The 13,539-nt window shown below is 37.1% G+C and overlaps 1 protein-coding gene across 15 annotated transcripts in view; it reads left to right on the top strand.

Annotated features, from left to right (window-relative positions):
- Positions 1–13,539, top strand: part of CDC42BPA (CDC42 binding protein kinase alpha) — a 311,334-nt gene that overhangs the window by 156,990 nt on the left and 140,805 nt on the right. For all 15 annotated transcript variants that reach the window (XM_027122374.1, XM_027122372.1, XM_027122377.1 and 12 more), the window contains 3 exons: positions 1,359–1,607; positions 3,944–4,023; positions 6,762–6,928. In XM_027122374.1, coding sequence (XP_026978175.1) covers positions 1,359–1,607; positions 3,944–4,023; positions 6,762–6,928 — 496 coding nt within the window. The remainder of the gene's footprint in view (positions 1–1,358; positions 1,608–3,943; positions 4,024–6,761; positions 6,929–13,539) is intronic.

The following is a 13,539-nucleotide window of genomic DNA, read 5'->3' as shown; positions in this document are numbered from 1 at the left end:
TCCCCGTCAAATTGGCAAAGATGAAAAGAAAAATAGTACTTGTTACTGTAAATAATCCAGTGAGGTGGAAATTGTTAGACGTTGTTGATAGGAATGTGAATTGATATAATCTTTCTGTCAAGAAGTTTATAAGTATGCATCGACAGCCTTAAAAAAAAAATGGTTAAAACATTTGGTTGAGTAACTTCAGTTCTAGGAATCTACCCTAGGGAAAATATTCGTAGAACAAGGATATATGTACAAAGATACCTATCCCAGTATTATTTATGGTCACCAAACATTGGAAACAGTCCAGATGCAGAGCAGGAAAGAATGAATAAACTTTAATCCATTTAGTGCCAAGTGAAATAGATTGTACAAGAAGAGGAAGAGTCTGATTATCAGTCTCAGAAGATTGTGAGCAATTGCAGAAACCTAGAATATGAATAGGAATATCCCATAAAGGGAGGGACAGTCTGTTCTTTTTAATTTGTTCTGGTGATACAATTATGATTAATTGCTACACATATATATAAATCAGTCTTATAGAGTCAATGCTTTTCTACCTGGCTGCAAAGATAATCTGCTGAGTAGTAACGAAGAGTTGAAAGACAAGAAATAGCTACAAAGTTGTAAATAGCATGTAAAGCATTTCAGATAGAAATCATTGTACTATAACATGGTTGTTAAGAGCACAGATTCTGGAATCAGACAGTTTCAGTTCAAATCAGTTTATTACCATTTATTAGTTGTGTGACATCAAGCAAATTGCTTGAACTGTTTCTTTGTTTCCTCTTCTATAAACTTAGAGTAATAGGAGTATCTACCTTATACAGTTGCTCTGAGGATTAAATGAGCTAAAGGAGTAACGTACTTCTCGTAGTGTAAAGTATGTATTACATTCTTTAAAAATGTTCCATACTATTAATCATTAGTATGTGACTTATATGAACATTATCAATCATATACACTATTAAAATACTGAGTCACATTCTACTACATTTAATGAATTCATTTTGAGAGCATTTAAGGTGTTTTAGCATTTAACTTATTCTTTCTGTAGTGCATCTATGACTAAGTCACATATGAAATGAAAAGTTCTTTTAGGAAAATTATCCTTTTTAATTTATTCCTGCATCTCTTTTAGTATCAGTACTTTGTACCATATATTCTTATTATTTAAAAACAATTTTTATTGGAGTATAATTGCTTTACACTGTTGTAGGACAGTGTACCATATATATTTATTAGATATTTTTAAAAGAAAATGTATTTTTAAGAAAGTCAATGCTAACATCAACCTACTTAGTAAATTGAATAGTGATTTATATTTTGTTTCTATATTTTGTTATATTTTGTTTCTATTATTCTGTGTTTAGGAGAGGTTTCAGTTTCCAGCTCAAGTGGCTGATGTCTCTGAAAATGCTAAGGATCTTATTCGAAGGCTCATTTGTAGCAGAGAACATCGACTTGGTCAAAATGGAATAGAAGACTTTAAGAAACACCCATTTTTCAGTGGAATTGATTGGGATAATATTCGAAACTGTGAAGCACCTTACATTCCAGAAGTTAGTAGCCCAACAGATACATCAAATTTTGATGTGGATGATGATTGTTTAAAGAATTCTGTGAGTATGACATTGTAAAGAAGTTCTGTCTTGCTTTTTTTTGTAAATATGGTTATAAAGTAATTTTATAGATCACCTTACCAATTATCAAACAGTTATCGTGGCTTCCAGTATTTACTCTCCCTAAATCAAGAAATTAAAAGAGCTAACTGAGGTGAGCATAGTTATTCATGACTAGGAGCTAAATTAAAATTCAAAGATTTACTTCTTAGATTAGTTATGTCATTACGTTTCTTAAGAAGAGGACAAATTAGGGGCTTCCCTGGTGGCGCAGTGGTTGAGAGTCCGCCTGCCGATGCAGGGGACACGGGTTCGTGCCCCGGTCTGGGAGGAGCCCACGTGCGCCCGTGAGCCATGGCCACTGAGCCTGCGCGTCCGGAGCCTGTTGCTCCGCAACGGGAGAGGCCACAACAGTGAGAGGCCCGCGTACCGCAAAAAAAAAAAGAGGACTAATTAGATGCTTTAAAAAGTGGACTTCATGATGGCAGAGTGAAGACATTGGCAAATCTCTCCTTAAAAACCACGTTGAAACTGGGCAAAATTGTCAAAAACAACCATTTCAGGGCTTAATAAATCAAACCCAAGGTAAATAAATTGAGAAGCATTTATTCATGAAATACTGTTGAACTTTGGTTAAAAACAGCCCTCCCAACTTTTCCCTCAGCTTAATGGGGACGGTAGAACTGCTAGCATGGAGCTGCTTGTAAAAACCAGCCGTTTTGCTGACAGAGGGAGCTGACTTGATTGTAGAGCTAAATATCTATGCCCAGTGGTGTTGCCACTAAAAATAGCAAACTTGGTAGGAAATGAATGGGGAGAGAAAATCTATAGCCTTATTAACCTAAAGTTATAGCTCTGTTTGCGGCAGGTGGCTGACCAGTGGATTAGCCAAATAGTCCTCCATTTTTAGTTTGTGGGCCATACCAAAGCAGGCCAGCATAGTTTGTCAACCTCTGCTCTAAACCATTAGGTTATATTAAATTAAAATTTAGGGAAATAACACAATTTTTTTTCTTTTGTCTTTTTAGCCTTCTTAATTTAAAAAAAAATTTTATTGGAGTACAGTTGATTTACAAGGTTGTGTTAGTTTCTGCTATATAGCAAAGTGAATCAGTTATACAAATACATATATCCACTCTTTTTTAGATTGTTCTCCCATATAGGTCATTACAGAGTATTGAGAAGTGTTCCCTCTGCTATACAGTAGGTCCTTAGCCTTCTTATTTTGAACTTTCATTTTTATTCAGTTATTTCTTATGGGTTTAATTCTGCACTAAGAATTTACTTTCCACTGTTCAGTAAGTACCATATTCAAGACAGATAAGAACTTCTCTTATACTTTCCTTACTGAACCTCACAAGAAAGAATTAAATGGAGTTTCCTCATCAGTTTTTTTTTTATTACAAGAATTACTGTTAACAGGAATTGTGAGTCATTCCAAATTAAATACGCAGTAAAGTTGATTCTGACTATTTGCTATAGTTATGTTCAGTAAAGTTGCTGCAAATACTGTATTAGTGAATCCTGAACCATTGTTCCTAGGGGAAATACACAGTCAGGTTCCTGTGAGCCTCTGGTCATAATGTTCTCATCAACCAATCAGTGCAATACATTAGCCACACAATACCTTGTTTGATGTGTGTTTCTATTTAAAGACACCTTATTTAACATATATTGTCAATTCATTGATGTCAAACTCATGGCCAACGGCACTGTGACTCATGCTGGAATGAAGCGTGTCTAACACACGTTTCTTTTGTAAGGCACATTACAGCCTTCTTGTTTGGACACAATAGATGGCATCTCAGCACTGCTCTTGGAGGCCATTTTAGATAGCAAAATCACCTGTAAGAAACACAAAAATGAGGAAAATGTGGCACATGTAGACATTGAAAAAAACCCACTTGTTTATAGTATGAGAGCTGAAACAAGAAGGCATACGTCTCCTTGTTCAACTCCAGCTGGTAACATGTGCGTAGCACAACTCAATTTTTTCTTTGCTCTGCAAGTGTCTGCAAATGACTACAAAAGTATTTGTGAATGTTGATTTTGGGCTACAAATAAATTTCAGCGACTAGGCAAATTTGCAAATATGGAATATGTGAATAATGATTCTACTCAGTATCCGTCAGACTTTAAATCTTCCTTTTCATTTTATTAGAATTCTACAATAGCAATATTTATGGTCTAAATTTTTTATCACTAAATGTCTGTACCAAACTTAGCAATGTTTCTAAATTGATCAGTCACCTACTTACTATTGACAGGTAATATTTATAGCCCAGCCTGCAGTTTATAGTTATTCATTTCTTACCACATGTTTTTTCCTCCTTTAGGAAACAATGCCCCCACCAACACATACTGCATTTTCTGGTCACCATCTGCCATTTGTTGGTTTTACATATACTAGTAGCTGGTAAGTTTGAAAAGTTAACATGATTTGGATGATTTAAGTCAAATTAAAAATGAATTGAGGTTTTAAAAAATATAATGCATAAGAGAGCCTTGTAAAAAAATTTTTAGAAAAAGGGTGAAGCTACTGGAAAAAGTTAGACATTACAAAGTGAATAGAACATATAAGAATCTTAACTCATTTTGGAGGACAAATAGAGAGCTCAGAATCTAACGCTTAGCAACGGGGTAGGAATTAGAAGAGTCCCATGCTATTGAATAAATATTTTCTAGGTGTCAAGCATCAGAACTTTCAACCCACTGATCTTAACATTCTTTTCACTGACCCTCATTCCACTCATATCTTCTCTTTCCTCCTTACCTTTCCTTAAATATCATTGAGAATGACTATAGTCACTCCTTGGGTGCCCCCTCAATTCCTTGACTGTCTGTTATTCTGTAACACTGGTTTTGCTAAGTTGACATTCATTATTACAGTTCCGTTTTCTGCCAATACCTGTGCAGTTCAAAGTGTCTGGAGAAAAATATCTGTCCATTCTTACTGGTCTCACTTTAAGTTCATGATTACCAACCTCAGGTGCCACTTATTGCTGCCTGGCAAATATACTGTGTTACCCTAGTGTATTCACTCTTCCACTCTCCTAGGTAACTATTTCATACTTTATACTTTTCCTCTAAAACCCCTGTCATACTTAGTCTCACCTGATGATCTCGCTTCCTCTTTCACAGAGAGGTTGAAGCGATCAGCAGACAACCTCCCCAAGTTCACATCACCACATTTACCACCTTCACACCGCTGGACCCATGTAGTCTTCTTTTTATGGATGACGGTGTGATCTCCCTAGCTAAGCCGCATCCCTTCTTTCTTCTCTTACTTTAGCGCATTGCTGTTACATCATAAATTTTTCCCTTTCTGTGTCATTTGCATAACAGATCATTTCCATCAGCTCACAAACATGCAGTTTTTTCTCCCATCTTAAAGCAAAATATAAAAACTGTTCATCTAACTTTCTTTACCTGCTACCAACCATTTTTCTGCTCTTAATTGTAGGAGAGTTACTTCAAATTGTTGTCTGTACTTTGTCCATTTTTCTCATACTCTTCTTTCTTGGCACCACTCCAGTCAGGTTATGCTCCCATCACTTCATGCAAACTGCTTTTATCCATGTCACCACTGACCTCCATGTTGCTAAGTTTAGCAATCATTTCTCAATCCTAGTCTGACTTATTTGCCTAGTCTCATCTCATTTGTCCCGGCTCCTTCCCATTAAAACACTCTCTCCTGTTAGCTTCCAGAGCACTTGCCTCGTTTCTCCTTACCTTTCTGGCCACCCCTTCTCATTCTCCACATTCCTCCTACTCTCCCTGTGTCCTATCACTTCATCTTTGGATCTTTTTTGTTTATACTCTGGTGCTCTGGTATTATTTGCTGATGACTCCTAAATGTGTATTTTCAGCTGAGGCCTCTCTCCTCACTTCTACTTAAAATCTCTCTTAATCACCTATTTCAGATGTTTGTAACATCATTTCTTATATTTCTCTGAACCTATCTGAGTGATCCTGCTAAAAGATAAGTCAAGAGTATGTCACTGCCCTGTTCAGGACCAGTTCTCACTGCCCCCAACTCCAGTGGCTTCATATCTTAACTCTAAAGTTCTTATAGGGCCCTACAAGACAGGCTCACTTTATCTTTCTGATTCTATTTCCTACTATTCTTCCCCTTGCTCACTTCACAGCCACACAGTTCTCCTTTCTGGCCCGTGAACGTGCCAGACATACTCCTGTCTCGGGGCTTTTGCACTTCTTTTTTCTTTGTTTTTTTAATTTATTTTATTGAAGTATAGTTGATAGGGCTTTCGTACTTCTATTTCATCTGCCGGGAATGCTCTTTCCTCTCATGTTTCCTTGGCAGGTCCCCTTATTCCTTCTGGACTTATTCAGTTACTTTCTGAGTGATGGCTTTCCTGACCACTTTATCTACATTTTTTATTTACTCCGCTTTAATACTTCATTTCCCCCTTTCCTGCTTGATGTTTTCTCCTTAGCATATAACACTGTCTAATGTATTGCATATTTTACCTGTTTGTGTATTTTTGTTTCTGCCGCTGGAATATAAAGCTTGCTCCATGGGCAAGTGTTGTGCATTTTGCTCACTGCTGAATGTCCAGCACTTCAAATGTTTTTAATTAAATTGTATCGAATTAAAGAAAGCATTTCACTTAAAAGTTTTTTTAATTGACGTATACAGTTTATGTACAATATAAGTTACAGATGTACAATAAAGTGCTTCACAATTTTTAAAGGTTATACTCCACTTATCGCTATTATAAGATATTGGCTATATTCTTTGTGTTGAACAGTATATCCTTGTAGCTTATGAAGGCATTTCACTTTTGAATTCCAAAGAGGACCATGGTTGGTGCTTTTGACTACTGTTTCACTTAGGTGGTCACATTGTTTTAAGCTACCAATAACCCTTCAGCAAACTTCATCTTATAATTTGTGATTATTAAAATAAATTCAAGAGAATTTGGGCTATTTAAGTTTTCATTTTCAGAAATGCTTCTAGAGAATTGTTTATGGTGATTTTGCAAAAAAATATGTTTTTTGTAATCACTCCAGATGGCTAGCTATAACTAGATGTTCAAATGATGTTTTAAATGAACAATTTCAAAAGGTTATCTTTTTCTCTTCAAACTTATTGTTTCAGTGTAAACCCACGTTTTTTCCCCTTTTTTTCAGTGTTCTGTCTGATCGGAGCTGTTTAAGAGTTACAGCTGGTCCCGCTCCACTGGATCTCGATGTTAATGTTCAGAGAACTCTAGATAACAACTTAGCAACCGAAGCTTATGAAAGAAGAATTAAACGCCTTGAACAGGAAAAACTTGAACTTAGTAGAAAGCTTCAAGGTAAATACATTTTAAAGATAACATTTTCCCTTTTTGTATTGGACTCACAGTGTAGATGCTATTTATTATAAGTGGTTGTTTTATCTTGAAAAGAAATTTTTTATTAAATGGAAAAAAGCAAGTTGTAGAAATTTATACAGAATACAGTATAATGCCATTTACGTAAACTCACACAATTAACAGTAAACAGCAAAATAGCATTTGTTTCCCACAGGTATATATGTATGTATATAAAAGTGTGGGAATAAATACCTCTGGGGTAGGAAAATAGAACTACCAAGAAAAATGGAACCCTTCTTATCCTACTGCACTTTATATGATGCCCTGCCATATTTTCTCAGTTCTCATCTGTATTATTGCAATAGCTTCCTAACTGATTTCCCTGCCTTACCTCGTCCCACCACCCCCACCCCTCCCACTTTCCTGCTTTATTTTCTCCAAAAAATGTTATATACAATGTATTTTACTTATATACAGTGGTTGCAATAATGTTTATATGTTATATACAATGTATGCATTCCTTTAGTGAATGAAGGAATGTATCTATAATCATGAAACTTGTAACTCTTTTTAAAAATTAATTAATTTGGCTGCGTTGGTTCTTCGTTGCTGCATGCGGGCTTTCTCTAGTTGCGGCGAGCAGGGGCTACTCTTGGTTGCGGTGTGTGGGCTTCTCATTGCAGTGGCTTCTCTTGTTGCAGAGCACGGGCTCTAGGCATGTGGGCTTCAGTAGCTGTGGCACGTGGGCTCAGTAGTAGTGGCTTGCGGGCTTTAGAGCACAGGCTCAGTAGTTGTGGTGCACAGGCTTAGTTGTTCCATGGCATGTGAGATCTTCCCGGACCAGGGCTCTAACCCGTGTCCCCTGCATTGGCAGGTGGATTCTTAACCACTGCGCCACCAGGGAAGCCCCGTATAATCCTTTCAGTGTGTTCTTTAATTTGGTTTGCTAATATTTTGCTGAAAATTTTTACATCTGTATTCATCAGGGATATTGGTTAATGCTGACCCTTGAACAGCACAGGAGTTAGAGGCACAAGCCCCATGCAGTCAAAAATCTGCATATAACTTTACAGCCATTCCTCTGAAACCATGGTTCTGCATCTGCAGACTCAACCACTGGGGATCATGTAGTATTGTAGTACACATTTACTGAAAAAAATTTGTGTATAAATGGACCTGTGCAGTTCAAAAATGTGTTGTTCAAGGGTCAACTGTAGTTTTCTTGTGGTCTTCTTATCAGGTTTTGGTATCAAAGTAATGATGGCCTCATAGAATGAGTTTGGAAGTGTTCCCTTCTCCTCAGTATTTTGGAAAAGTTTGAGGAGGATTGCTGTTAATTATTCTTTAAATGATTGGTAGAATTCACCAGTGAAGCCATCTGGTCCTGGGGTTTTCTTTGTTGGGAGGTTTCTGATTATTGACTCAATCTCTTTACTCATTATTGGTCTGTTCACATTTTCTGATTCCTCCTGATTCAATCTTGATAGGTTGTGTTTCTAGAAATGTGTTAGTTTCTTCTAGGTTATGTAATGTCTTGGCATACACTTGTCCATAGTAGTCTCTTATGAGCATCTATATTTCTACAGCATCACTTGTAATGTCTCCCCTTTCATTTCTAATTTTATTTATTTGAGTCTTCTCTCTTTGTTTCTTAGTCTAGATATTTTGTCACTTTTGTTTGTCTTTTCAAAAAAACAGCTTAGTTTTGTTGATCCTCTGTAGTTTTTCTTGTCCTATTGCATTCATTTCTGTCCTGAACTTTGTTATTTCCTTCCTTCTGCTAGCTTTGGGCTTAATTTGTTCTTCTTTTTTTAGTTCCTTGAGCTGTAAGGTTAGGTTATTTGAGATATTTTAATTTCTTAATATATGCATTTATTGCTGTAAACTTTCCTCTCAGAACTACTTTTGCTGCATCCCACAAATTTGATATGTCATATTTCCATTTTATTTTGAGATTTTTTTCTCTTTTGATTTCTTCCTTCACCCATTGGTTGTTCAGAAGTATGTTGTTTTGCTTCCACATATTTGTAGGTCTTCTCACTTTCGTCTCTTTACTGATTTCTACTTTCATACCATTGTGGCCAGAAAAGATAGTTGGTATGATTTCAATATTATGTTTGTAAAGATATGTTTTGTGTCCTGTCATATGATCTATCCTGGGGAATGTTCTGTGTGCACTTGAGCAGAATGTGTATTCTGCTGCTGCTGGAAGGAATGTTCTGTACATGTCTGTTAAATTTATTAGTTCTAAAGATGGTTCAATTCCAACGCTTCCTTATTGATTTTCTGGCTGTACAATTTATCCATTGGTGATAGTGGCACATTGATGTCCCCTACTATTATTCTGTTGTTGTCTATTTCTCTCTTAGGGTTTGTTAGTATTTGCTTAATATATTTCTGTGCTCGGGTGTTTGGAGCATATATATTAACAATTGTTATATCTTCTTGATTTATTGACCCCTTTATCATTATATATAATGACCTTCTTTGTCTCTTGTTACTGTCTTTGGCTTGAGTGTATTTTGTCTGATATAAGTATAGCCACGCCCACTTTGTTTTGGTTTCTGCTTGGAATATCATCTTCCATCCCTTCACTTTGAGCTTACTTGTCTTTAGAGCTGAAATGAGTCTCCTGTAGGCAGCATATAGTTGGAACTTGATTTTTTTTTTCATCCACTCTGTGCCTTTTGATTGGTGAATTCAATCCCTTTACATTTAGGGTGGTTATTGGTATGTAAGGACTTACTATTGCCATTGGTCTTTTGCCTTCTGGTTATTTTGTATCTCCATTGGTTCTTTTTTTTTTCCCCTTCTTTTTTTTGTCTGCCTTTGTAAGTTGATGATTTTCCATGGTGATTTGCTCACTGTCCCCTTTTTTACGTCTCATGTCTCTCTTTTAGATTTTTGCTTTGTCTTTACCATGAGGTTTACATAAAATATCTAATTGATAAAATAGTCCTTTTTCTGCCTATAGCGACTTATCTTCATTCACCTGTAAAGGTTTCATCCTTTTACATCTCCTTTTAGATTTTTGATGTCACAGATGATCACTTTTTATGCTGTGAATTTGCTACCAAATTGTAGTACAGTAATTTTTAATGCTCTTTTTCTTTAACACTTATGCTATAATTGTTTAACACACTATTGTAAAATACAGTTACAATTTTCTAATTCTGACTGTCTATTTGTCACCTTAATCAGAGTTTTGTGTACTTTCAACTTTTTGTTTCAGCTTGAAGAGCTCCTTTCAGCATTTCTTGTAAGACAGGTCTAGTGGTGGTGAACTCCCTCAGCTTTTATTTATGTGGAAAGCCTTTATTTCTCCTTCATATCTGAAGAATAACTTTGCCAGATAGAGTATTCTTGGCTGACAACTTTTATCTTTCAATACTTTTGAGTATGTTATTCCACTCTCCCCTGGCCTATAGAGTTTCTGCTGAGAAATCTGCTTATCGCCTAATGGAGCTTCCTTTGGAGGATACTTTCTTTTTTTCCCTGGTTGCCTTTAAAATTCTTTCTTTAGCATTGACTTTTTTTTTTAATTGGAGTATAGTTGCTTTACAATGTTGTGTTAGTTTCCGCTGTGCTTTTGACAGTTTCATTATAATGTGTGCTGGAAAAGGTCTTTTTTTTGCATTGAGATAGCAAGGTGTTCTATTGGCTTCATAGATTTGTATGTCCGGTTTTTTCCCCAGGTTTGGGAAGTTCTCAGGTATTATTTCATTAAATAAACTCTCTGCCCGTTTCTCCCTCTCTTCTTCTGGTATACCCATTATTCTTATTTTGGCTTTTAAATGGAGTCTGATAGCTCTTGTAGGGTTTCTTCACTTAAAAAAAAAACAAAAAACAGAGGGCTTCCCTGGTGGCGCAGTGGTTGAGAGTCTGCTTGCCGATGCAGGGCACATGGGTTCGTGCCCCGGTCCGGGAAGATCCCACATGCTGCGGAGCGGCTAGGCCCATGAGCCATGGCCGCTGAGCCTGCGCGTCCGGAGCCAGTGCTCCGCAACGGGAGAGGCCACAACAGTGAGAGGCCCGCGTACCGCAAAAACAAACAAACAAACAAAAAAACTTAGTTCTCTTTCCTCTTCCACCTGAATCATTTCTAAATTCCTCTCCTCCATATGGCTTATTCTTTCTTCCATCTGATCTGTTCTATTTCCAGTGCTTTCTAATGCAGTATTCATATCACTTATTGAATTCTTCAGCTTCAGAATTTTTGTTTTGTTCTTTTTTTATAATTTCAATCTCTTTGGTAAAGTGCTCTTTCTGTTCATTAATTTTATTCCTGAGTTCACTGAGTTGCCTTTCTGAGTTTTCTTGTAGCTTGTTGAATTTCTTCATAACAACTATTTTGAATTCTTTATCAGTTAGATTGCAATATTCTGTGTCTTTGAGTTGGTTGCCTAGAGAATTGTCATTTTTTGGGGATACTGCGTTACCATGATTTTTCATAGTGTTTCATGAACTGTGCCTCTGCCATCACATTTGAAGTAGCAAACACCTTTCTTCTTTAGGTAAGGCTTTACTTTGATTCTAAGTTCAGCAGCTTGGCAATCAGAAGCCTTTCTTTTGTTTTCCAGAAGGTGGCGCTATAGCACAAAATTTGGCTTTCTCTTACCAGAGATGACCCTCCACTGAAGTTTGGAGTGTGTGCATGGTAAAAGCTGTTGGCAGAGTGTAGGAGGTGTATGCTTAGTACCTGGGGCTTTTTAGTGGAGGAGTCCAGAAATCTGTGGACAGACAGCAGGAAATGCATTCCTTCATTTCTCTTTGTCTGCCTTCTTTCCTTCCTACCCTTCCCCCACCCCCCCCTCAGAAATCCGGGTATTGCTGAAAAGCAACAGGGTCCCTCCAGCTGCAGCCCTCACAGCCTTCACAGCCCAGCACTTTCACTCATCACTTTCACTTTCTACCTCCTCTGCTAGAGGGGTCACTGTTGCCGGTACCTTGGATCTGCAGCCTCCTCTGAGGTCCAGTCTACCCACTTCTGGATACACATATGGATGTATCTCTGGTGTCCTGGTGTGGTGTGCAGAAGCAATTTTGTTCAGTTATGGATGTCCAATTAGTTGTAAATCGAAGGGAGAGGAAAAAGGAATGACCCATAGGGGCATGATACTGATGTCACTCAGTTTTGATTTTTAAATGGTGATATGCATACAGTAAAGTGTGCAAGTACTCACTTTAAATTGTAAGCCCCATAAATGTTTATATTAGTGTACTTTTATGTAACTTGCCCCCCAATCACTATATAGAACATTTCTAGCATAGGATAAGGTTCCATCATGCTCCTTCCCAGTTTGTAGCTTACAACTCTGAAGTAAACACTATCCTAAATTTTTTCAGCATCAATTAATTTTACCTTTGAACTTCATATAAATGGTTTCATACAGTATGTTCTCATTTGTATCTCTTTTTTTAATAACATGGTTTTCCATGTGTAAATATCAATAGTTCCTTTTCTTTTAACTGCTGTTCAGTGTTACATTGTATACAAATACTAAAAAAATTTATCCAATGTCTGAGTTCTGACTTTTTTTTTTTTTTTTTGCGGTACGCGGGCCTCTCACTGTTGTGGCCTCTCCCGTTGTGGAACACAGGCTCCGGACGTGCAGGCTCAGCGGCCATGGCTCACGGGCCTAGCCGCTCTGCGGCATGTGGGATCTTCCCGGACCGGGACATGAACCCGTGTCCCCTGCATCGGCAGGCGGACTCTCAACCACTGTGCCACCAGGGAAGCCCCTGACTTTTATTTTAAAAAATACAACAGATTGGGTGGCTTATAAACAACAGAAATTTATTTCTCCCAGTTCTGGAGGCTGGAAGTCCAAGATCAAAGTGCCAACATGGTCAAGTGAGGATTCATAGCCAGCACCTTCTTGCTGTGTCCTCACCTGGTGGAAAGGGCTAGGGATCCCTGTGGGTTCTCTTTTATAAGGCATTAATCCCATTCATGAGGGCTCCGTCCTTATAACTGTAACTTAAACACCTCCCAAGACCCCACCTCCTAATAACATCATCTTTGGGGTTAGAATTTCAACATATGAATTTGGTGGGGGACCACAGGTATTCAGACTGTATCATCTAAGCTGTTGTTGTTGAACATTTGGGTTATTTCCAGATATAGACTATTATAAACATAGCTTCTGTGAATATTGTTATATCCTTCTCTTGATGGTCATATGTACTTATTTCTCTTGGATATCTACCTAGGAGTAGGATTTATGGGTCATAGGATAGCATATTTTCAGCTTTAGAAAATATTGCCAAAGAGTTTTCAAAAGTGATTGCATCAATAGTTTCACTAATAATGTATGAGTTTCACTTGCTATATATTCCCATCAGAATTTGATATTGTCAGCTTTTTAAATTTTAGCCATTCTGGTATCTGTATAGTGGAGTTTTGCTATGATTTTAAATTTATATTTCTCTAATAAGTAATATTTACTGTTCATTTGGATATTCAGTCTTGTATAGGTTCTTGCCCTTTTTTCCCATTAGGTCTTTACATGTCTTTTAAATAATTTTTATTTTTCAACTTCACAAACAATATAAGACCCTTATAACAGCCCTTTATGTTGTTGTTGTTTTATAGTTTACCTCTATCTGTG

Source organism: Aethalodelphis obliquidens, unplaced genomic scaffold (genome assembly GCF_003676395.1).
Source record: "Aethalodelphis obliquidens isolate GAN/ISIS:26980383/991018 unplaced genomic scaffold, ASM367639v1 scaffold24, whole genome shotgun sequence".
In the NCBI taxonomy this organism is placed as follows: Eukaryota; Metazoa; Chordata; class Mammalia; order Artiodactyla; family Delphinidae; genus Aethalodelphis; species Aethalodelphis obliquidens.
The sequence above is the reverse complement of the archived record's forward strand: the minus strand, read 5'-3'. Positions and strand labels throughout refer to the sequence as shown.